Below are 24213 nucleotides of genomic sequence, written 5' to 3' on the forward strand. Positions count from 1 at the left end.
AGCTCTTGTATTACCTAAAACCGGAACAATTGTAGAAAAAGTTACCACCTGAAAAAATCTTGAAACACGTGTCTTAATTTTCGCAAAGCAAGACAACCTTTCTCAACTGATGTTTGCATATATGTGTACCTAAATTCACACATGTTAGCACCTATACTTACCCAATAAATCCCAGTGACATTATTAAGGCTCACAGTGCAACTTAATGACAAGAATGACATGGAACAATTCCTAGTTGCAATCAAAAGTTAATTAGACTAGTACTCCATGCAGTAAATATCTTTGTATAGAATGACATTTAAACTCTGCATGAGGCTTAGAAAAGGTAACCAACCAATCACCTTCTGAAAATTCCATTAGCAGAAAGCAAATAAGATGTTCTGAAATTAATGAATCCATCAGCTGAGGTGAAACCTTTCAAAAACCTATCATGTCAAAGAGCAATTAATTGGATCTTTTTTCAGAATTTAACTCATTGCTGATGAATGTCTGAAGAATTTTAGTTAAAATATAGTGCAGGGTCTAGTGTCAAGAAGAATGAACTCAGGAGTAGAATTAAGTTCTCATCCTGACTTGGTCACTAATGTGCTGTGTCACAGACTGAATCAGGCTCCTTCTCTGTTCCTGAATTGTTCATTGTAATGTGGAAATAATTAATTAACATCTGTCATGCCCAACATACAGGGTGGTTTTGAGGATTTATTGAAAATGTGGGTGGTATTGGGATTTTAGACACATGTCGACATAAAGGGAAATTGGAATTCTCAGCATTTGGGTGAGCAGGAACAATATCAGTTCTTTTCTAGAAATAAGGATTGATGGTTTTGTATTTTGAGTAAGTAAAGACAATCTGATAACTCTACCGAACACATTCTTTTTCTTAGTGTCCATTAGGTTAATGTAGCTTAACAAGTAATCACACATGGCTGTTGGTCACAGAATTTCCCTGGTGTATTCAATCTCCTCAATGTCTGATTTTCTGGTCTTCTAAATGTCAGGTCCATCCCAATGGTAAATTGAACATCTTAGGAAAAATATTTCCTGTCTCGTGGTGCAGAAGTTAATGGCCTTGCAGCAAAGGCCAGTGCTCTATTTCTTTTTTTTATAGAAAAACAACATCTTTTCCCTCCACAAGATGTGGGTAATGGTGATTAAAAGCATAGATTTGATGTTTGGGTTTTAATCCCCATTCTGTTACTTTTGGGAAACCATAAGCAAATTGTTTAACCTCTCCAAAGTTTTGTTTTCTTATGTGAAAAATGAGGGAAAACATAGCTCTTTCATAATAATGATATGAATATGATATAGGATAATTTATGTAGAACGCTTAGCACAATGCCAGACACAAAATTAATGCTGAAAAAAAATAGTAGCTATTATTAGATGAGTTCCTGCACAAATTAGTCTGGCAGTTCTCTGATAACAATGAATTTATGAGTAAAGTGCTGTCTTGAATTAATAGCATCTGAATACTTTTTTAAAATAAATATTATTTCATTGTATATAAGGATATATAGAGAATGAAGAAGGCTGGACAAACATTGCTCTCCTGAAGTTCTCAAGAGAACATTGTTAAAGGTTAAAGAATAGATCAAAATGGTTGCAACTAATAGCTAAGCTATGAAATGATTCAGAGAAGTCACTTCTCTGAAACCTCCATCTGTAGATCATAGTTATGCATTTATGCCATTCCACTGAAAATTATTGGGCATCTATTATGGCACTACCAGACACTGAAGATAAAATTGTTAACTGCCACTGATTATGTGATTATATGTGCTAGGTACCATGCTTAAAGATATCCATACATTATTTTAATTCCCACCAAAACCCTATGAGGTGGGTTTGTTTTCCCTGGGAGCCTAAATAGTGAGGCACTATGCCTCACTGATTTCCCTCCACTAGCCCATTATCTGGAAATGTACATGGGAATGAGTATCTTAAGGCCCAAGGAAAAATCATGAGTAGGAAAGAGAGTACAATAACCTTAGAGCATCCATATTCTCTCAGAAAATTTCAAGCCTAGAAATCCTGCTGGGAATCCCAAACTCACATTTTCCCCTACTACATACACCCAAGGTTCCCTACTCTGGTTGAGTCACCTAATTCCAAGTACTTCCTGAGGGCTGGGACTGGTACTTCTTACCATATCCTGAGAGCACTGTCCATGTGAATTTGTCTTATGAGTGTTTCTTTCTCTGACATTCTCAGTTGTTTTAGATCAATCCCAACTTTGAGACATGGCGTTCCTTTTCTGCCTACAACTTAGTTTGGGGTGTCTGGTTATTTACCTCCCTTACCTAGAAGTCCATCTCTATCTAATCCTCTGGTTGGTGTCTCCATATTGCTTCTGCCCTGACTCTTGATCTTCCCTTTGATTACAATGGAATATTATTGATGTTTTCTTTTTCTTCTTAAGCAACTAAGATTGACCTATGAAACATAAAAAGGAGGGAGGAAGTGTGAAAAAAGGAAAGTCTTGGATATCATTCATTGTGCTTTGAGTAGATTTTTTTATGAAATTGCTTTCCTCTTTAAACTCACTTCAGACCATGAAACATGAGGCATAAGGAGCAAAAGTTTTCTTTACTCCAAGTTCTTAACTCTAGCTAATCCACAAGATCACCTACCTTGAGGGATTTCAGATTATCTATTTTCCTTCTGCTTTTGATATTTCTTTTAGTAAACTGGTCTCTAAAAATAAACCTTCAGAACACTCTCCTCCATAGAATATATTTCTGCATTGACCTGTGGTCCCTGTTCTGCTCTTTGTCATAACCCAAATTGGTATCTTTACTGGACTCAAATTAATTCCTAGAACAAAGAAGAATTAGAAACAGCACCATCAAGTTTTACTAATTTTTGAAAGACTTTGTGAAAAAATGTGTCCTTCTAGTGATCAGATTCTCCCCTGGTAATTTTTCACATATATGCCAGTAGCAATTTTAAGTACTTTAAGCAAAGTGTTCTTTCTTCTGAAGCCTCATAGATTCTGAGCTCACAGAACTTAATAAATTATTGCAATTTGAATACAATTATTTAACTTAAAATACTATGTGATAGTTATTTATATTAATGCAAATATGCACAGACAGCTAAGTGAATGCATGTTTTCATTTTGGAAATAAGTTGTTTCTAATAGCTGATACTAAACAATAGAGTGAAAATTCTCTGTGATGGCTTCATTTCCAGACTGGTTTCATGCTAGTGTACTTCTCACAAAGCTTGCTCACAAATGGAATAAGATGGAATCTTGTTCTGAGGGAATAATATATGAAGATGGCCTTCCCAAATATTATCTGATATTTTAATATGGGAACAATAACTCTATTTTCCAGAGGCTCTCTTGCCCCATACTCATGATATTCCAGCATTCCAGCCAACAATAGAATTGTAGAATGTCCCCCAGAGAGCTCTTTGTCCAACATCCTCATTGGAAAATTGAGAAACACAGATCCAAGGAGGGGAATATAAAGACGTCTACTCAAAATAAGACAATAATGGGAGAAATAAAGTATTCTAAACCATAAAGTAAAGCATTATGAAATTAAATGCAGTTGCCATAACTATAAAAATTATTATGCATTAATATATTAATTTATTCAGTAAACATTACCGAATGTTTAATGTTCTTAATGCTGGGGAATGTAAACTCATGCTTGACCTATAGAGTATGGTAGAAATGGTATAATGGCATTGCTCAACTTAGGTCTAAGAGGACTGACAGCTTCTGATTTGCCCTCTGGGATCCATAATCAACAGTGACATAAGTCCTACTATTCTGAAATTTCCATGCTATAAGAAGTCCAAGTCACACAAAAAGACCCTGTGTTGACACTCTACTTAACAGCCCTGACTGAGTTCTTGACCAACAGTCAGCATCAATTACCATCCATCTGTGTGATCACATTTGAAGTCTGTTCCATATGATCCTTCATATGACTTCAGCTCCAGTTATTATCCGCATGAGAAAGCCCAAGGGAGAACTGCATAAGTAAACCAAATTAACTCACAGATTCATGAGAAAAAATAGTAAGTTGTTTAAGCCACTAACTTTGGGATAGTTGCTATGCAGTAAGAAGTAATCACAAGAGTATGTAATGAAGAAATAGTTTAAAGATTTTAAACAAGAGAATGATGATAAATTCAGTTTATAATTGAACATGTTGGCTAGCTAGGGCCCTAGGGATCAGATTCTTTAGATGATAGGAAATAAACATTCTATCTTCTACTAGTCTCTTCTACTAGTGAGACTAATAGACTAGTAATACATCCAAGTTTAGTTGGAGTTTGAAGGCTGCTGGATGGAATTGAGTGAAATTCCTCCTCTCATGTACAAATTGTACATGTTACATAGATTCATAAGAGTCTCCTAGGGGAAAAAAAGTACCAGGCCCCTTACACATGATTTTTGGCTTGTGACTGATAAAGTATCAGATTCCAACTCTGATAACAGGCTATTAAGGTAGCACCCAATGAATCCTGATTCCTAGTATTTATGCTCTTGTGTAATTCCATACCATATTGGAGAGGGGTGACCCACTGAACCAATAAGATATTGCAGAAATGACCATGTGCAATGTCTGAAGCTGTTTTAAATGGCATTGAAGTTTTTGCTTTGTTCTTCCTTGGGTCACTCATGCTGGAGGAAGCCAATTACCATGCTGAAAGGATACTCTGAAAGCCTTATGGAAAGATCCATATGGTGAGGAAATGAGCCCTCCTGCCAATGGCCAGCACAAATTTAGCATGTTAGTGGAGTCATCTTGGAAGTGGATATTTCAACCCTAGTGAAGCCTTCAAATGAATGTAGACTGGCCAGTATCTTCATGAACCTTTATCTGAAGTTCAACAGTTGTTTTAGATTGATTTCTTTGAGCTAACTCCAATAATTTAAAGGCCATTTGAAATTATTTCTAGTCTCCCTAGAAATTTTAATTAGTTCAATTAAAATTAAGTATTTTTTCTTTAATTTCTACTATCATATATTTTATGTGTAGAAGACAATATGTATGACATGTATATGATTAAAAATATTTTTTAAAAGTTCAAGTACATGTAAAATATATAAATATATATACCTACTAATTTAAAATATATATAACTACTAATATATTTTAATCTTCCTGTATCCATATTCTACTAATTTTTTTCTCCCTTGATTTAGATGTAACAGTTTGGAATTACGAATTTACCATTCCCCTACTTAGTATAACTTTATTACGTATATACATATACCTAAATGATATATTATTGTCTTATTTTGTTTTGGGCCTTTAAAAAAATGAAATTATACATTATATAATCTTCTATATTATATTTTGATATTTTTCATCAATATTATATCTTTGATATTAACCTTACTGTTGCTTGTAACTGTGATTCCCTCACTTTTACTGCTGTAATGTTTTATTTTTCTTATTTAAACCACAAAATATCCAACTCTGTTAGTGGACATTTGGCTTGTTTTTTGTTTTTTTGCCATTGTAAATAAGGATGCTATGAACATTCCTGGGTATACCACTTGGCATGCATATTAAAGTTGTAAAATCCTAGGAGTTGAATGATTAAGAATCAGAATATAAGACAATGCCAGTTTTCCCAAGAGCTTCTATGAATTTGTACCACCATCTAGCAAAAATACAGAGGACTCATTGCTTCAAATCTTCACCAAAATTTTGGGAAATAAAACTTTCTTTTTTGGCAATCTAGCAGGTGTATTATGTTTTATTTTATTTTAATTTGTTTAATTTATTTTTATAATTTAAATTTAAATTTAATTTGAATGTCACTCATTGGTAATGAAGTTGACATAGTGTCATATATGTATTATTTACTTTGCTTCTTCTTTAGTGAAATCCATGCTCATGTTTTGTCACTTTTCTAATTAATGGATTATTCTTGTTCTTGTTGATTTTTAATGTTATTAACATACTCCAGATATCACTTGTGTCAATTATGTGTCTAAGGCATTCTTTCTCATTCGTGTTTATACATTTACTTTTATTTTGTATTTTATTTTAAGGTGGTCATATTTAGCAATATTTAATAATGTGTGCCTTTTGTGTTAAGAAATACATTCCAAACCCAAAGTCAAAAATATTGTTTTTAAATTATTTCCTATATAACTTTACATTTTTGGGTTTTTGTATTTAAGTCATCAATTCTCTTGATTTTTTTTTTCTTGGAATGGGGTTTGTCGTTTTATTTTCGTGTTTTAAGAGATAGATTCTAATTACTTTTGTTCATATGGATAACCAATTAACTGAAATCATTTAGCCCATCCTCTGTTACTGATCAGCAATGATCTGTTTATATTTACAGTTTCCATTTATCATAATTATATTTTTAGGCCCTCTCTTCTATTCCTGGTCAAATTTGGTATTCCCACATAATACTTTATAGTAAAAAGTCCTCATGTATGGTCAAACAAATTTAATTTTTTTATGTTTATTTATTCTTGGGGGGGGGCAGGGAGAAAGAGAGACACAGAATTGGAGCTCAAACTCACTCATGTATGGTCAAACAAAATTACTAATCTCATTGTTTTTATTCAGAAATTTGTTGACTATGTTTATATTAGTTTATCAAATTACCAGGAATATCCTGTTAGTATTATAATTGCACCTCCATTAATCAATACAGATAGACAAAGCATCTTTAGGGTATTGATTGTTTCTCTTTATAAACATGATAGATTTCTCCATATATTTAGGTCTTCTTCACTGCTTTTTATTGGATATATTTCTTGGTAGGGTATCTTTCTTAAAAATACCTTTTCTAACTCTGTTACTGGAATACAATTCAATTGGAAATTATATGTAGATTTCTTTCTTGCTTGATAAATTCTCTCATTGATTCTAACAGTTTGGAGATTCTTTGGGGTTTTCTATGGAGAAAATATATCATGTACACAAATAATAATTCCCCTTGTTCTCCTGCATGTTTAAATATTCCTTATCCTTTCCAAGTGTACTTTTTTGATGTTTATTTATTTTGAGAGGGAGAGAGAGAGAGCACACAGAGGGGAGGAGTAGATCAAGAGGGAGAGAGAGAATCCTATGCAGGCTCTGTGCTGTCAGTGCACAGCCCAATGCAGGGCTCCAGTCCATGAGATCATGACCTGAGCTGAAACAGAGAGTTGTATGTTCAGCCCTTCAACTGGCTCTGAGCCACCCAGGCACCCATAAGGGTACTTTTTCTAACAGGTATTGTTGAATATAATCAGGGAATATAGAATATTTTTTCTCCTGATTTTTAAGGAAATGGTTTCATTGTCTTATTTTTGAATCTCTGTAGGTTTCTTTATCATCTTAAGGAATTACTATCTATCCCTTCTTTGTTAAGAATTTTTATACCAGGGGCACCTGGGTGGGTCAGCCAGTTAAGTTTGTGACTTCAGCTCAGGTCATGATCTTTCAGTTCATGGGTTCCAGCCCCATGTCGGGCTCTGTGCTGACAGCTCAGAACCTAGAGCCTGCTTCGGATCCTGTGTCTCCTTCTCTCTCTGCACCTCCCTGCTCACACTCTGTCTCTGTCTGTCAAAAAAAAAAAAAAAAAGAACCAAATAAAAACATTAAAAGAAAAGAATTTTTATACCAAAGAGAATAATACCATGAACCTCTGTATCTACCACCAAGCAATGATACCTTCACCTCATGGGCTCCCATTTCACCTATATTTCAATTACACTGGATTATTGTGCATCTTTTAAAGTTTGTTTATTTGTTTTGAGAGAAATAGAGAGAGAGCAAGCAGGGGAGGGTCAGAGAGAGGGAGAGAGATAATCCCAAACAGGCTCTGTGCTGTCAGTGCAGAGCTTGATGCAGGGCTTGAACTCACAAATCAGGAGATCATGACCTGAGCTGAAATCAAGAGATGCTTAATGGACTGAGTTACCCAGAAACCCCTCACACTGCATTATTTTTAAGTAAATTCTGAACAACTTATTTCATCTGTTAAGTATTTTATGTATCTCTAAATGATGAGAACACTTAAATAATATAATTATAATTCCATAATCACGCCTAAAAGCAATATAATCACATAACATTTTCAATGTTCACTTTTAGTCAGCTGTCTAATAATTATTTTTCCCATTTGATTTGTTCAAATTAGGATTTAAACATAGTTCATACATTATATTTGATTGGAACATCTCTTATAACTTAAGTGTGTTATATTGCATTATTTTCTTAAATTCCATGTTTAAGAATATGGAATAATTTTTCCTGTAGAGTTTCTAGACTAGAGATTGTATCCCTGTGTTGTAACGTGAAATCTGGGTCCAGATTTTCTAGAAATTGATAGCTTAATGTTAATCAGAAGTTCTCAAATAGTTCTGATCTGAGGATACTTTTACATTCTAAAAATTATTGGATTCCAAAGAATTTTTATTCATGTGATTTACTATTTATAATACTATGTATTAAAACAGATATTTTAAAAATATTTACTAACTTGTTTTTATCATATTTGAAAAAATATCAACGATATGCCCATATGCATATAACTAAAGTTTTTCTGCTAGTCCATTTTTCAGGAATTGTGTTCTATGAAAACGTGGAGTAAAACTCCATGTTACAAATGCTTTTCTTCAAGACAACCATTATAGTTTAGCACGCAGATTCCCATTTAGTCACACAAAATAGTAAGAGCAATGTATTCAAGGTTTGCAATTACTAAAATTAAATGTATTTACTGTTCTGTCAAATTCCTCAAGGATAGTTTTAAGTGAAATGTCTTTTTTGTTTCTTGTAAATGCCTGGAAATGAAGGATACAGGTTGATGCCATTGCCTTGATTAATGCCATGTCACCAGAAATTTTAACCACCATTGCCTTTGCTCCATCAATGCAAATGTCAGCACAGTAAAAAAGGCAAATACCATTTTGGTATTGTTATGAAAATTACAACTTCACAGTCCCCCTGAAAGGGTCTTGAAGACACCCATGGGTCTGCAACTCACAATGGAAATGCTACTTTGATGTATCAGATTACCTACTCAGAACTAAACTGAGGAACTATTTCTCAGTCTTCCTACACAGAGACAGCTAGATGGCAAGTCTACCTGCTGTTCCTTATGAACCCGGCTTTCCTTCTGACTTAGACACTATCACTCCACGCTTCCTTCACACCTTGCCATAATATTGAGGAAGCAGCTCTGAACTTGTTGTTCCTGTTCCTTTTCTTGGTTTCAATTCTTTCTTTTCCCTCAACTTTCTTTTCCCAATACTTGGCACTCACCAGCACTTCCAATTCCTGTACCCACCGATTTATACTTACTAGTTTCTTTTTTCTTTACTGACAAAGTTTTTACTCTTACTGGCCAAAGTTTAAAAAAATTCATATATATGCTTACAGGAATGAATTTTTGACTGATTAATCAAATACACTCTGGACACTTTCCTTAACTATCCAACGCTACTATATTTTCTAAGCTATGTACATCAGTATTTCTGCCATAGGGCTGCCTCCCTTGCCTTAAGTTTTTCAGAACAAAGTATTTGGCAAAGGACAGGGAAAGTTCAAACTTCACCTGTTCTTGGGGAAAGTGCTGGCCTGTTAACAGGAAAGAGGCAACATCTGTGGCAATTCCCAGGCTTTGCTGGGAAGACACTTCTCCCCATGGCGGGAATCTCCTGGAATATAGGCCAAGCCCTACCCCATGACCCTTGTTCTGGTTCCACATTCCGGTTATTCATTTGAGTGCCCCTCCTTCTAATTTTCTTATAAAAGCACAGTCTTCTCTGACATGACAAACCACTGCAAATCCCTGCAAGACAGGTGAGTGGAAGCTGACAGAAGATGAGACCATGGCAAGAGCTATACTGTACATATTTGGGGGAAGATACAGGAGGATCTCTGTCAGATACAGGAGCTCTGAGACTCAGCACAGGCAGGCTTGGGAGGTCTCATGGGGTAGGAGCATGTACAGATTTTCTAGTTCTTTCCAGAGGTATACAAGGAGATGGATGTCACTAAGATGAACTTATTCCTAGGGGACTAACAAAGGAAAGACAAAGAAGATGTGTGGCATCTCTATATGTCCTCTCTCTGATCACACTTCTCTTAGTGAAATCTGATTGCTTCCTCAGGTCACAGACATGATGCGGCCTCACACAGACCTCCCCAGCATGTCCTGGATGCTGTTGTCCTGCCTGATGTTGCTGTCTCAGGTCCAAGGTGAGATTTCTCTGCCTCTGACACTGGGTCCTTGCAAATGCTCAGGGCCAAGAGGAGAAGGAAGACTCTCGTGGTACTGGTGACATATATCCCCACACCATGAAATGGCCTGTGACTCGTCCATCACCACACCATCCTTCAGGGTAACCAGGGGTGGCAGGCATCACAGTGGTCCACTAGCACTGCAAGGAGGTCCTTTGCTTCTTGTCAGTGCACTCTCATTTATGTTGGTAGGCGAAAGAGGAAAGTGTGAAGGGACAGAAATAAAATAAGGGGAAGGAAAATGAGGACCCAGGGCAAGAATGTGTATCCTAGAGTAGGGAAGGGTTGGACTGTGAATGGGAAAGATGAAAAGAAAGGAGAGGTTTCCTCATTTAGTGGGGCTGGTTCAAGAACAAGAAATCCTGAAAGTGTTGGCAGTGGTGAGAGGCAGTCAGGACTTTGGCATCACTTTCCCAAGCACCGACCCCATAGACGTTCCTCTCGGTCACCTCCCACCGTGATCCCCAGTCTCCTATTCACCTCTTCTCTCTCTTTTGTGTCCTTCCATCCTAGGTGAAGACTCACCAAAGGAAGTGCCCACTCCACGGATCAGGTGTCCCAAAGGCTCCAAGGCCTATGCCTCCCACTGCTATGCCTTGTTTATGACACCAAAATCCTGGATGAATGCAGATGTGAGTACTTGGATTTGCAGGTCGAGGTTTTAAGGGAAAGTACACTAGAGACCTGGCGGTGGGGGGGGGGGGTTCCATTCCCCAGAGTTCCTTGGGGGTGACGGTGAGCATCCTCATCTTTTGCATACATACCTCTTCTCCCCTACCTCTGCACTGCCCGTCTCCCAGTGATGTCTCAGGCCTCCCCTGAGTCTCTCCCTTCCCCACACAGATGGCCTGCCAGAAGAGACCCTCGGGACACCTTGTGTCTGTGCTCAGTGGGGCTGAGGCATCCTTTGTGGCCTCCCTAGTACAGAACAGTGCGAACACTTACTCAAACATCTGGATGGGGCTCCATGATCCCACAGAGGTATGAATACATCTTCTCTCTATAACCTCTCAAGCTGCTATTGCCACCCAAGCCCACTCCCTGTCCCCTGTGTCTGCCCAGTAAATGCCCCAGAGAGCCTTGGAGCTCAGAGATCCAGGAGGATATTAGGAGAAAAGGGAGGACCTTGTGGCCAGCTGAACAGCTGAGTTCTGTGGAAGTCTCTTGACTCTGCTGAAGTTAATCTGCTTCTTAATTTGCACATGAGGCCATGTAATTCAGTTCTCTGAGCTTCACAGAGTCTACACATATTGTGCAGAGTGATTCTTAAACGAAGAGTGGATCCATTTTTGCTCTATGGAACAGACACTGTCTTTGAGGTTCAGAAGCTAATCACATATGCATCACTCGTTGCTGTTCAGTCAGTGAGAGGTTACTCTGAATGGGTCTATTGGTCTTTGTGTTTATGGGCTTCAGGAGTTGTCAATAAGAGCAAGGAGTTAGGAGGAGTCTCCCAGAGGAGAGCTTTGGCTCCCAGGCAGCATCTAGAGGAGCAGACCAAATTCCATGATGCTGGGGAGGGGTTCCTGCAAGAAGCCCTTTAATGGCCATTCAACCTCACTAGACTCCATCCTCTCTAGGGCTATGAGCCCAATGCAGGTGGATGGGAGTGGAGTAGCACGGATGTACTGAATTACCTTGCCTGGGAGAGACACCCCTCCACTAACCCAAACCCTGGCTACTGTGGGAGTCTGTCAGCAAGCACAGGTAAGCAACAGAGGAGCTCCTTTCTGCCAGACCTCTCCATCCTCTTTTTCCCTATTTCTCAGTGTGACCGTCAGAGAATCCCCTTGAGCAAGAAAATGTAGGGTTGGTTTATCTTCTCCCACCCCTTCTCATCTCTCCTTTCTTTGAGTCCCATTCCCCTGGAGTAGGACACTGCTGAGGATGAGGGAGAGGCTGTGAATCCTACGCCAGAATCTGGCCTGCCTGTACCTTGGGTTCATGAGCTGCACCAGCCACATCTACCTGAGCTCCTCTGTCTCTCTAGGATATCTGAAATGGAGAGATTATAACTGCGGTGCGATGCTACCTTATATCTGCAAGTTCAAGGACTAGGTCTGGTGGGACGTCAGGAGCCTGAGTTTTGTGTGCAGCTCATCATGGACATATGACCAAGTGTGAAAACCTACCCTGGAAAGGAATAGTCTCCCCCTACCATCTAACCTGACCCTTCCTTCTGATCATTTCTCCTCCCTATTCATTTAACTTTATGTTCTTTTTGTGTATTACATGGCCTGAGATTGCAGAGAGCAATAATAAATACTTCATTCCATGTTGTGTGCTTTTGTGCTCCTATCTCATAGCAAAAATATGAAGAACAATGGGTATGGGAGGAGTTCTAGGTCTTGCCTCTGTCCAATGTTATTTATTCCCCCAGGGAAAATGCTTAAATGTACATCCCCACCAGTGTGTTTATGATCAGTATATAGTCCCTGTTCATGTACCTTTGTGTTGTTTATAGAAAAAGACATTACTCACCTACACATTCTATTACACATTCCTCCTATTTGTAATACTAACAGCCTTAGTGGTATCTGAAGATCTTAGAAGAGCACATCTGTAATCATTTGCTATCATTGATATTTTTTTTCTTTAATTTGCAACCTTCCTTGGACCCTGACTTTTATAAAATACATTGAAAAATGAATGGGTTTCTGATTATAGTGCCTACAGGTAGAGCATTAGAAGTTGTCACTCTCCTCCTTAAAACAGTTCTATTCTTAAACTAAGCACCAGAAAAATATTTGAAATTGCGATAATTTGTGGTGACCAATTGGGATTCATCTCCTGGGACTGGACTTAATTGCCTTCCATACAAAATCATATTAAAAAATTTTTTTTAAACATTTTTATTTATTTTTGAGGGACAGAGAGAGATAGAACACGAGTAGAGGAGAGAGAGGCAGAGAGGGAGACACAGAATCTGAAGCAGCCTCCAAGCTCTGAGCTGTCAGCATAGAGCCCGATGCAGGGCTCAAACCCACGAGCTGTGAGATCATAACCTCAGTCAAAGTTGGACACTTAACTGACTGAGCCACCCAGGTGGTCCTGATTTTTTTTTTAAATGTTTATTTACTTTGAGGGAGAGAGAGACAGCATGCGAGCAGGGGAGGGGCAGAGAGAGAGGGAGACAGAATCCCAAGCAGGCTCCAGGCTTCGAGATCTGAGCTGTCAGCACAGAGCCCAGTGCAAGGCTTGAACTCATGAACCACCAGATCATGACGTGAGCCTAAATCGGAAGCTGACTGAGCCACGTAGGCACCCCCAAGATCAGATTTTTTTTTACCGAATTTTAAAATAATGGCTTTTGTCAACTCAGTCAATATTGTCTACTATACCTAGAGCCATGCTTGAGTTCCTAAAATACTAATCACAGTTGCTAAACTCATAGTCTGTATTCATAACCATTTATATCCTGAATAATCATAAATTTATTTCCTCTAGTGAACTCTTATGAACTTTTGTATCTAGAAGTCTAGAACAAAGGTAGGCAGGCAGTTTTTATCTCTTCTCTCTCTATCTGTTCTCTCCCACTGAACCTTCCATAATATAATGCCCTCTAGGTAGTTCCAATGCAGTTGATAAAAATGCTTCTCTCTCCTAATAATAACAACAACAATGATAATAATAATAAATAGTAATAAATAATCTCTTGGGGCGCCTGGGTGGCGCAGTCGGTTAAGCATCCGACTTCAGCCAGGTCACGATCTCGCGGTCCGTGAGTTCGAGCCCCGCGTCAGGCTCTGGGCTGATGGCTCAGAGCCTGGAGCCTGTTTCCGATTCTGTGTCTCCCTCTCTCTCTGCCCCTCCCCTGTTCATGCTCTGTCTCTCTCTGTCCCAAAAATAAATAAACGTTGAAAAAAAATTAAAAAAAATAAATAAATAATCTCTTATTTTCTCTCACTAAAAATTACTCCTACACCAGGGAAGAAGGTGTGGGTTCTCCAATTTGTGTTGGAGCCCTGGATGCCTAACATGTATGCAAAAAACTTTTTGTTATATCCAATATCCAAATTCCCCATAATTTCTTCTTTCAGAGTCCAGCTGGGTTGCTGACAGCTTGTAAGTGCCTTGCCTGAGACACACATAGGCTTCTGTTAGGGTGACTCAGTGTAGACTATTTGGATATAAGCTGCTGACATGCATTCTAACTCACTCAAGCAAAGGGGGAGGTTTTGGGAAGTATGTGGATTTATCTCAGTGCACCAAGATTAGGGAAGATAGCTGAAGGACTAGGAAAAGGAAAAATAAAGTTAGGAAATGAGGTTAATTTCTTCTTCCTTTTCTCTATTTTATTTCACTGGGTGCGATTTCTTTTAGCCAATCAGTTTCCTTGCCCTTGGGATAATTCAAGGTGACATGGCTAACTCATTCTACCAAACTTTTCACTCCAGGGATTCAAAACTTTAAGTACATTTTCAGTAAACAAATTTGTTTTCTGGAGAATATCTGATTATTCCAGCTAAGACTGGGTATTCACCTCAGTCTAGTCAGCTGAGGGAAAGAATTTGAGTCATGTAGTATTACTATGGGAGCCAAACTCACCTTTTAAGTAGGATCTGTGGATGTGACCCAGTTTTTAGTGAAGGGGGGCAGGAAGGCACTCCAACAGAAGTTTGCTGCAATAAACATGACTTAATTGTCTCATTGTTTTGTTCTGACCTTGGCCTGTTTTCTGATTGAATCTTATTCTTTGGGTACTCACATATTGCCACAGGTACCATACCTGCCTCTGTTCTTGGACTGCCCTCCAGACTTTCAGTAGTTGTCAGCTGGCTATTGTACTTACTGCTGTCATTGTATTTACCCAATTCCTGTTTGTTTTGAGGACTGTGAATAACCTGTCATGATGTGGATTTCTGCCAGTCATTGTAAGCCAATGAATTGGACAAAACCTTCCCATTTGGAACAGCACATCACCACAGGCTCCTGGGCCTCTTGATGGTGTTTCTGTCATGGACTTTACTCTCATCTAGAGTTCAGGAGGCAAAACAATTTGATAGAAATAGCACCTACAAAGAACATCTGGATAAGAGTTAGGTGAACTGAGGCACCCTATTTCCTAATATCTCTGAATGTAACTTGGTGATTCATCCCTTTAGTTTTTTTTTTGTAATTTATTTTTTAATTTTTTTTTAAATGTTTATTTATTTTTGAGACAGAGAGAGACAGAGCATGAATGGAGGAGGGTCAGAGAGAGAGGGAGACACAGAATCTGAAGCAGGCTCCAGGCTCTGAGCTATCAGCACAGAGCCCGACGCGGGGCTCAAACTCACAGACTGTGAGATCAGGACCTGAGCCGAAGTCGGAAGCTCAACCGACTGAGCCACCCAGGCGCCCCTCATCCCTTGAGTTTTAACAGAGTTCTTCCCTTTCCACCTCCAAACCTCCTACCACCAAACCACCTTTGTCCATTCTTCTTAAGTAGTTTTTTAAGTGCACCTCCAGGGTACCGTAGCACATCAACCATGTAGATCTCTGCAATTTATGTGTATATTTAACACATGGATTTATTTATAGATTTCTCCCACATGTCTAAAAAAGAATTCTCTAAAATTGCTTTCCTTGCAATACTCATTTCGTGAGCTACTCATAGACAACAATTTTGTTGTGTGTATACATTTTGGAAATACTCCTTAGGAAGTTCTAAAGTATACAGAGTTAAGTAGGTTTCTTTACCGCATGGCTTTTCCAAGTATTTGTATGCAAATGTATGAAAATAAAGTCATAGGGTTGTCAGCTCATCAGGCATTTATTTGGTCACACGTTTCTGTGTGCCTGTTTGTGTATCTATATTTGGAAGAAATACCTATTAATAGATCATAAGTTGAATTCAGTTTTAATAATAGTCAAAAGCACTGTTTTTTCAAAGCAGGGATTGCAACTTACAGTCATTCGAAGTCATTAAATCAATCTAGTGGGTAATATAATTATATTTTCTTAAAAGAGAGGAGAGTAATATAGAAAATTCTGCAGGATATTGCACAAAAATGTTTAATACTGTTTGAAATTTTGATTCTAGTTACGTGTGTGTGTGTGTGTGTGTGTGTGAAAAGCATTGGAATATAAAATATACTTCATATTGTAAATAGCAGTCAACATTTTGAATGCTAGTCTGAAGCATAGGCTTTTAGCTAACTATAGGAGAATTAAATGAAGTACCACTAGGGGGAGAGGTGGCCTAGCAGAGAGTATAGTACTGGGAAGATAATAAATAAGAATGATCTGGCTGCTTCCCCAGAGAGGGTTAGAAAAAAGACATTAGGGAAAGGGGGGAAAACAAGTTTATTCCTACATCCTCTAAGATGAAATGTCTGCTATACATCCCTGGGAACAGAAGAAACAAATCTTGCAAGTGAAAATGGACAGAATATAAATAGCGGAAGATTCAGGATTGGGTAGTTCAGTGTGTCCCTAACTAATAGAACGCCAGGAATATATATACAGAATGCTGGACACAGAAGTAAGACAGAGAGAGCTAGGACTCAAGCGCTCCTTATACCATCAGAAACTGTGAGTCATTTGTGGTTTTGTCTTCTCTTGGCTACTCAGAGTGAGAATGCTTCCTGTGTGTTGAAGAATGTCCCCTTGATATGGTTCATGGTGAGAGCAGAGTCACAGCTCCCATCATAGAGGCAAACGTGGCAGATATCTAAAGGTGGTAGATAGTTCTCTGGAGGTTAGGGGGTATGTTCAAAGCATGACAATAGGATACCTTAGCCAGGTAGTAGTGCAAAAAGAAACAATTCGAGATTATTCACAAAGGCTATGGAGCTTGGGGTTCTGCAGAAACAGCAGTGAGGGTTCAATGGTTATGACTCACATGGAGTTTCATCATCAAATTTTTCTAACTGCATGGTCTTGCCTGTAGTTTTAGCTCTTAGACTTTACTGGTTCCTTCTTGTTGTACAAACCTGGGGCTCCAGGATCCCAATGAATCTCTTTTTTTCTTTTAAGTTTATTTATTTATTTTGAGAGAGAAAGAGAGCATGCACCAGCAAGGGAGGGACAGAGAGAGAGGGAGAAAGAGAGAATCCCAAGCAGATGGTGCAGAGCCCAATGTGGGGCTTGAATTCATGAACCATGAGCCAAAGTCAAGTTTCAGAAGCTTAACCGACTGAGCCACCCGATGAATCTTTGATCTAATGAAAAACCTTTATATTTTATTTGTTTTGATCTTTATAGTTCATCAAGGTGTATTTGAGATGCAGTAAATTGCAGTATATATTCAAAATATAATTGATGTTTTGACATACATATACACCCATTAAATCATCAAAATCCAATAATAAGCATACTCGTCACCACTAAAGACCTCCTCTGCCAAGCCCACCTCTTACCTTCAGCTTCTCCAATCCCTCAAACCAAGGCAACCACTGATCTGTTTTCTGACACTATAGATAAGTTAAATTTGCATTTCCTAGAATCTTATATTAATGGAATGATACATTATATACTTTTCTCTCTGGTTTCTTATATTCAGCATAATCATTTTGAAATTCACTTATATTATTGCATGTATCCATACTTCATTTACTTTCATTGTTGAGTGATATTCTATTGTTGAGTGATATTCTATTGTGTGGATATGACATAATTTGTCTTTTATGTTGGTGAACATTTAAGTGATTTTCAGTTTTTATCTATTATAAATAAAACTACTGTGAACGTTAGTATACAGGTTTATGTACAGATAAATCCTTTTCACTTATCTTGGGTAAATATCTAGGAGTGGAATAGCTGCACTGAATGCTAGGCATATATTTAAGTTTTTAAGAACAGCCACACATTTTCTAAATTGATTTTATCATTTACATCAACACCAGTGGTGCATAAGATTTCCAAGATTTCCAGTTGTTTTACATTCTCAGTATGGTCAGCCTTTCTAATTTTAGTCGTTTAGATAGGTATAAAGTGATATCTCATTGTGATTTTAATCTGCCTTTCTCTAATAATGAAGTTGAGAAATTTTTCGTGTGCTAAATTCCAGTCTTACGGTACAGCTAAGTGTCTTGATTGTAGTGATGATTACAAAAAGAAACACATGTGATAAAAAAGTGTGTGATACAGCTACACACACACACACACTAAGTATATGTATAAAAGGTAAAATTTGAATAAGTTATCTAGATTGTGCTGTCAGTTTCCTGGTATCAATACTCCAGTTATGCAAGATTTAACACTGGGAGAGGCTGGTAAAGGGTTCTGGAACCACTTGTATGCTTCTTTGCACATTCTTATGAATCTGTAATTATTTCAAACTACAAACATTTTTCAAATTAACCCTTTCTTTTTTTAAATTTTATTTTTGATGTTTATGTTGTGAGACAGAGAGAGAGAGAGAGAGAGAGAGAGAGAGAGCAAGCGAGAGTGGGGGAGGAGCAGAGAGAGAAGGAAACACAGAATCCGAAGCAGGCTCCAGGCTCTGAGCTGTCAGCCTTTTGTCTCCCCAAGCTCCTTCATATTTAATTCCTCACCTTACCTAATTTTTTTAAGTGTTGCCTGTGTAACCATGTTCTATTTCATATCTCCATTTTACTCTTAATGTGTTAGAGATTCACTGTTGCCGAACTGTGCTGTGTTCTGAACTCTCCTGAAACCACCAAAGTATTCACTGAGCCAGCATTTGTATAATTATTTTTCTATCCCTCATCTAACCAGACTTACCTTTGTGGTACTGTTAATCACTTTTTCCTTCCTGAAGACCTCTAACTTCCTTGACTTTTTTAACACCACACTTTTCTGGATCTTCACATCCGTAAGTCTCCAACTCCTATATAAACACTTGAACTCTATCTAATCCTTAAATGTGTATATGTTCATTTAGATGCCAAAATACAGATACAAAATATTAAACACAACGTAAGTTTATTTGCCTTTCATATCAGATTTTGGATCCAAGCTTTTTCATCTTCTTGCTGAGGCATCTAATTGAATTGTTCTTGTCTGCTTAACTGAAGCAGAGACACAGCTCTGTCTACATTTCAGCTAGTGGGAGGGAGAAGAGTGGCATCCTGAGCCAGCCAACTTACCTCTAAGTTAGAAATGACCCAGCAGTTGTGCACATCACCTCTCCTCCTCTCCCAGAGCCTAAACTCAGTCAGTCAGCCATGGAGCTACAGATGCTGGAAAATGTGGTCTCTGGCATGATGGGCATGAAAACAGCTATAATCTTATTACCATGGGACAGTGGGAGAATGGATTTGGAAAGACCTCTAGCAGTCTTTTATTGGTAGTATTACTCAGGATTTCATCCATAGTGAACTTATTCTTTTATTTTGTACATTTTTCAAAAGGTAATTTTATCTATTTTCTTGATTTTCACTCACTTTATTTTAGTCCCAATTGTGGATCTCCTTTGCATCACCTTCACTAGCCTTTGAAATCAACTATCTACTCACCTGCTTGACTTCTGCAGGTAATCACTTTTCTATCCCATTTAGAATGGTGGTTTTCAAATGTAGCCAATTTGCAACTCTGAGGACATTTGGCAGTCTCTAGAGTTTCTTCATTGCCACAACAGTGGTGGTGGTGGGGGGAGGTGTTCCTCCTGGCATCTAGTGGGTTAAAGTCAGGATGTTGCTAAACATACTGCAATGCACAGTGTTGCCCTCTACAACGAAGACTTAGATACCCCAAAATGTCAAATTGCTGCTGTTTAGAAACGTTGCCCTAGAATATTGCCAGTTACCTAGTACACGTCAATAGATTTTGAGAGAATAAATGAAAGAATAATTCAGTAGAACATGTAGAAAATGTAAACTCAGTAGTCTTTATGACATAAATAGTAAACGTGAGGATATCATATGTTCTCACTCATAATCAACTACTCAGTAATGCTTACAACTTATTGAGCTTTGTGTATCTCATCCCATTTAAAATGAACAAAAAGTCTGTCGGGTATTAAAACATTGCACAGATGAGCAAAACAAGGCTCAGGGAGCTTGAGTAATTTGCCTAATATCAAAGAGCTAGGCCTCAAACCCAGGATTTCTGTGGCCATGAAAGCACCCCACGGCCTCTAGGATTCATTTTCCTTCCACTATACACTCAATCCTTTAACCTTGAATGCTTGAACAGTTAGGAGATGGATTGGACCTCTTCTTCTTTCTCTACTGGTGGTCACCCTAGGCAAGGATAAACTCTTGTGTCAGCATTTATGTTCCTCCCCTTGACAAAGTTGTAGTATCACTTTAGCCTAAAATTTTCAGAAGAGGGAAAACTAAGAAAACCCTTACTTATAACTCTGACCTTAGTAATGTTTTGAGCTGGCTGAAAAATTTCTGAAGACCCTGATGACCCCACCCTAGCTCAATCTCATTTGGAAATCCTAAGTGCTTGCTCTTCTCGCCTCTGAGATTCTCCAGTCCTCAAGTCAGTGAAAGGGAAGCATCTATAAACTACTTTTTTTGGCATGTAAAACCTTGTCATCTTCTCCTTACTCAAATCCATACTGTGTTCCTCAGAAGTGTTAGAAAAGTTTTTCCTTTTAAAGAAAAATAGGAAAATATTTTCTATGAGAGATGGTTAAGGAACAATATGGCATAAATAGAGAAAAATAATAATCTTTCCAGGGATATATGCATCCTGAGAGAAGGGAAAGAAACAGAAATGCCTTTCTAAAGTTCTCTTCTTCTGTCTTCTGAATGCCATCAATTATTCACTCAAGAGGCTGAATGGAAGAAAAGGAAGGATTCTGTAGGAAGACATGCTGAGGTATTAGAAAAGAAGTCATAGTACAGACAAAGGGATTTTTGTTCATTAGCAATTTTAATTATATCAAGTGATAATTACCAGAAAAGGACAGTAGAAATTGTAGGGGGGCATCCCATTATATTAAAATTGACATGCATGAAATTATCCTATATTCTTTTAAGCTAATCCTGTTTTTCCTTTTTATCTTGTTACCATATTGTCTTTATAATTCTCAGCTAACTACAGTCAAGTAAACAAACTACAGAGCCCCTACAATATCTAGTACACTAGAAATTATGCCAAAAAGTACCCTAGAATGCTAGTGTTGGAAGGGACTGTAATACTGACTGTTTAACACTTTTACTTCATTCCTCAGAGTTCTGCCCTGAAGGGGAGTAGCAGGCAAGGGAGCAGTTACACATAAAGATAGTTAATGTTAGGTGTTTTCAGGTATTGATGAGATGAAGAAATCAGTTGAAGTTACTGACTTATGATTCTTAATTTTTTAACTTGATCAATAGTCAGAAAACTGATATTTTCAAATGGTTGACATCTACTGAGATGTCCTCCAATGATCCCTGCTTCCTGGTATTGACACCCCGTGTTTAATCCCTTCTCCTGCAGGTGGGATGGCCCTGGTGACCTGCCATTTACCAACAGAATATAACAAAGATTATGGGATAGAGTTCCATGATCAGGTAACAAATAACTGTGACTTCTCTCTTACTTGCATTCTTTCTCTCTTGCGCTCTCAGTCAACCACTCTGATGAGGAAAGCTGCCATGTTGTGAGTTGCCTACATGGAGATAAACTTGGAACCTACATGGCAAGGAACTGAAGGAAGCCTACAGCTAGCAACGAGCAAGGAACTGTGGTCTCACTCCAGCAGCCCATGAGAAAATGAATCCTTCCAATAACCATGTGAGTGTGAAATCTAATCTTTTTCCTGCCAAGCCTTCCATTGAGTCTGCAACCCTTGATGTTGCCTAGTGAGAAACTCACTTATTTCATAGCTTGTAGGTCAGCAATCTGGACCTGACTCACAGAAACTATGAAATAATAAGTGTTTTCTTTTAGGTTACTATGTTTGGGATAATGTATTATATCACAGGGGATAAGTAATACAGTCAATTTCCTAGCATAATATAAAGGCAAACATGAATACAACTTTAAGGCATGTGGTTATTTTTCTAAAAGAAGTACCAACTTGGGTATATTCTTTATGCAAATTAAAACAGCTCACCATTGTTGAACTTGAATTCAAATATTTTAAACTAGAACTGAATTGGGGCACTTGGATGACTCAGTCAGTTAATTGTCCAAATTTGGTTCATGTCATCATCACATGGTTTGTGGATTCAGGCCTCGTGTCAGGCTCTGTACTGACAGCTCAGCTTGGAGCCTGGGATCTGCTTCAGATTCCGTGTCTCCCTCTCTCTCTCTCTCTGCTGCTCCCCGACTTGCGCTCAAATGGAATGTATGTTGTAGTGGTTATATTTTCTGGACTTTTTTTTTGGAGATGTGTGTCTGTTATGGACGGTTGGTTTGATTATCCTATGTGCATTTATTATTCTTGTCCATATGTAAAAGGGTGGGGATGGGGGGGGGTGTTTTGGACAAGTTTGTCCAAATTCTTTGAACAAGTTTGTCCAAGAATGTCATAAGCTGATCTTCACTTTAAGTTAGAAGTGAACAAAGACTAGCTTGATCTTGGCTAAGCACAGCCAAAATCAAGGAATGGATGTTTCATGTTTGAGTAAGTTAATAATGAATAATGCTGGGATATGTCATGATTTTCTATGTTATTGTATTGTGAATCTCCTTAAGGTAGAGATGGGGCAGCTATTGTCAACTGTCCCAGGTAAGAGTGGACTAATAAAGGAAATAAGTAGTAGCAGACCTTAGCCTTAAAGGAGAAGAATTTCCTTCCCCTTCCTAGGTCTCTTACTACACGACCTTAAGTTTGAGCAAGAAAGGCATGCCCTAGGCCTTGGTATTCTAAATATGGTCTTCAATATTACCCTGGAGCTTGGTAGAAATGTAGAACCTTATGCCCCACCTCCAACCAATTGAATCATAATGTGCATTTAAACAAGATTCCCAAGTGACTTAAATGCACATTAAAATTTTAGAAGTACTGTTCTAAAGTACATTTGAGTTAGATAAACTGGCCCCTAGCTCAGGGTATCAGACTGCAGACCAGGCAAGGAAGTATCCTCTGGGGATGACCTATGATCCAGGCTTGTAGGATACAACCTTTAGTTGTTAACTTTCCTCATCTGCTAATAAAGTCTTTTAAAAAAACATAGCCTGGTCCCAGCTATAACTGAGGACACTGAAAGAAATTTCTCTGCTCATGATTGCCATTAAGCCACACAGTAGATACCAGTAACAACTTGAAAGAAGCTGGTCGAGATTTGCTAGAGAGGGCCCCCGGAAGAATAAACAGAAAATGTTAAGTGACGCAGGTGGAAATCGTTGACTGAAGAGGAAAGCAATGCCAGTAGGGTTCTGTGGAACATGCAGGCATCCCCTGAGAATTCCCAGAATGACACAAAGGGGGGACATTATAAAACTTGGGTTCCACAGAGTCAAGTAGGATGAGAGCTTCGGTATTAGTGAACTAGGCATTGCTACCTCATCTGATGGTCACATATTGATTGGTGAGATCCTGTCAGTCTGAGGGCACAGACAGATAGCCCCTACTTCAGAAACTTTTCATTTCAGCACCAGGTTCTATTCTTGCTAGTTACACCCTTAGTGTGCTCCCTGTCCCTGTGTGGATTTGGCTGTCAGATTTTTTAAGTCTTTGCTACCCACTCCCTTGCAGCCTCTTCCACTGCCTTTCTAACTGGAATTTAACAGGGCTTGTCCCTAGTTCCGGATATGCATTGGATTCTTTTGTTTCAGAGCCGTTTCTGGCCTATTTTCCTACTCCATTCCCATTACAGAGCTCACAGCAGAATCTGCATCTACCTTTCCTCTGTATCTCCTCACAATGCCTATTTGCAGGATAGTGAGGGGCAGGGTGGTAGAGGGAGGGCTAGGGTATGTGCAGGAAGGTTCTGGGCATGGCATATGGTGCTAAGTTGCTGATCATAAGCAAAACTCACTCAGAAGACATAAGATTTCACTAAAGAACATAATAGCTTAGCATTAAAACAACAAGAAGTGACAAAGCATATGCTTGTGACTTACAAAAACTGCTAATTAAACAAAATATGCGCATGCTGGCAGCTTACTAAATGTGGTATGTCACCACTTAGATTCCTGGCACCCTCAACACCTC

At 38.4% G+C, this 24213-nt stretch overlaps 1 protein-coding gene across 1 annotated transcript; it reads left to right on the plus strand.

Annotated features, from left to right (window-relative positions):
* The first annotated feature begins 10096 nt into the window (after nucleotides 1-10096).
* LOC122497080 (lithostathine-like) lies at nucleotides 10097-12501 on the plus strand. Its single transcript, XM_043603823.1, has 5 exons — nucleotides 10097-10184; nucleotides 10740-10858; nucleotides 11070-11207; nucleotides 11807-11933; nucleotides 12217-12501. Exons 1-5 carry the CDS (start codon nucleotides 10106-10108, stop codon nucleotides 12282-12284), a joined length of 531 nt encoding a protein of 176 aa, XP_043459758.1. The 5' UTR covers nucleotides 10097-10105; the 3' UTR covers nucleotides 12285-12501.
* The last annotated feature ends 11712 nt before the right edge of the window (nucleotides 12502-24213 follow it).

The sequence above is a fragment of the Prionailurus bengalensis genome, chromosome A3 (assembly GCF_016509475.1).
Source record: "Prionailurus bengalensis isolate Pbe53 chromosome A3, Fcat_Pben_1.1_paternal_pri, whole genome shotgun sequence".
NCBI classification, from domain to species: Eukaryota; Metazoa; Chordata; class Mammalia; order Carnivora; family Felidae; genus Prionailurus; species Prionailurus bengalensis.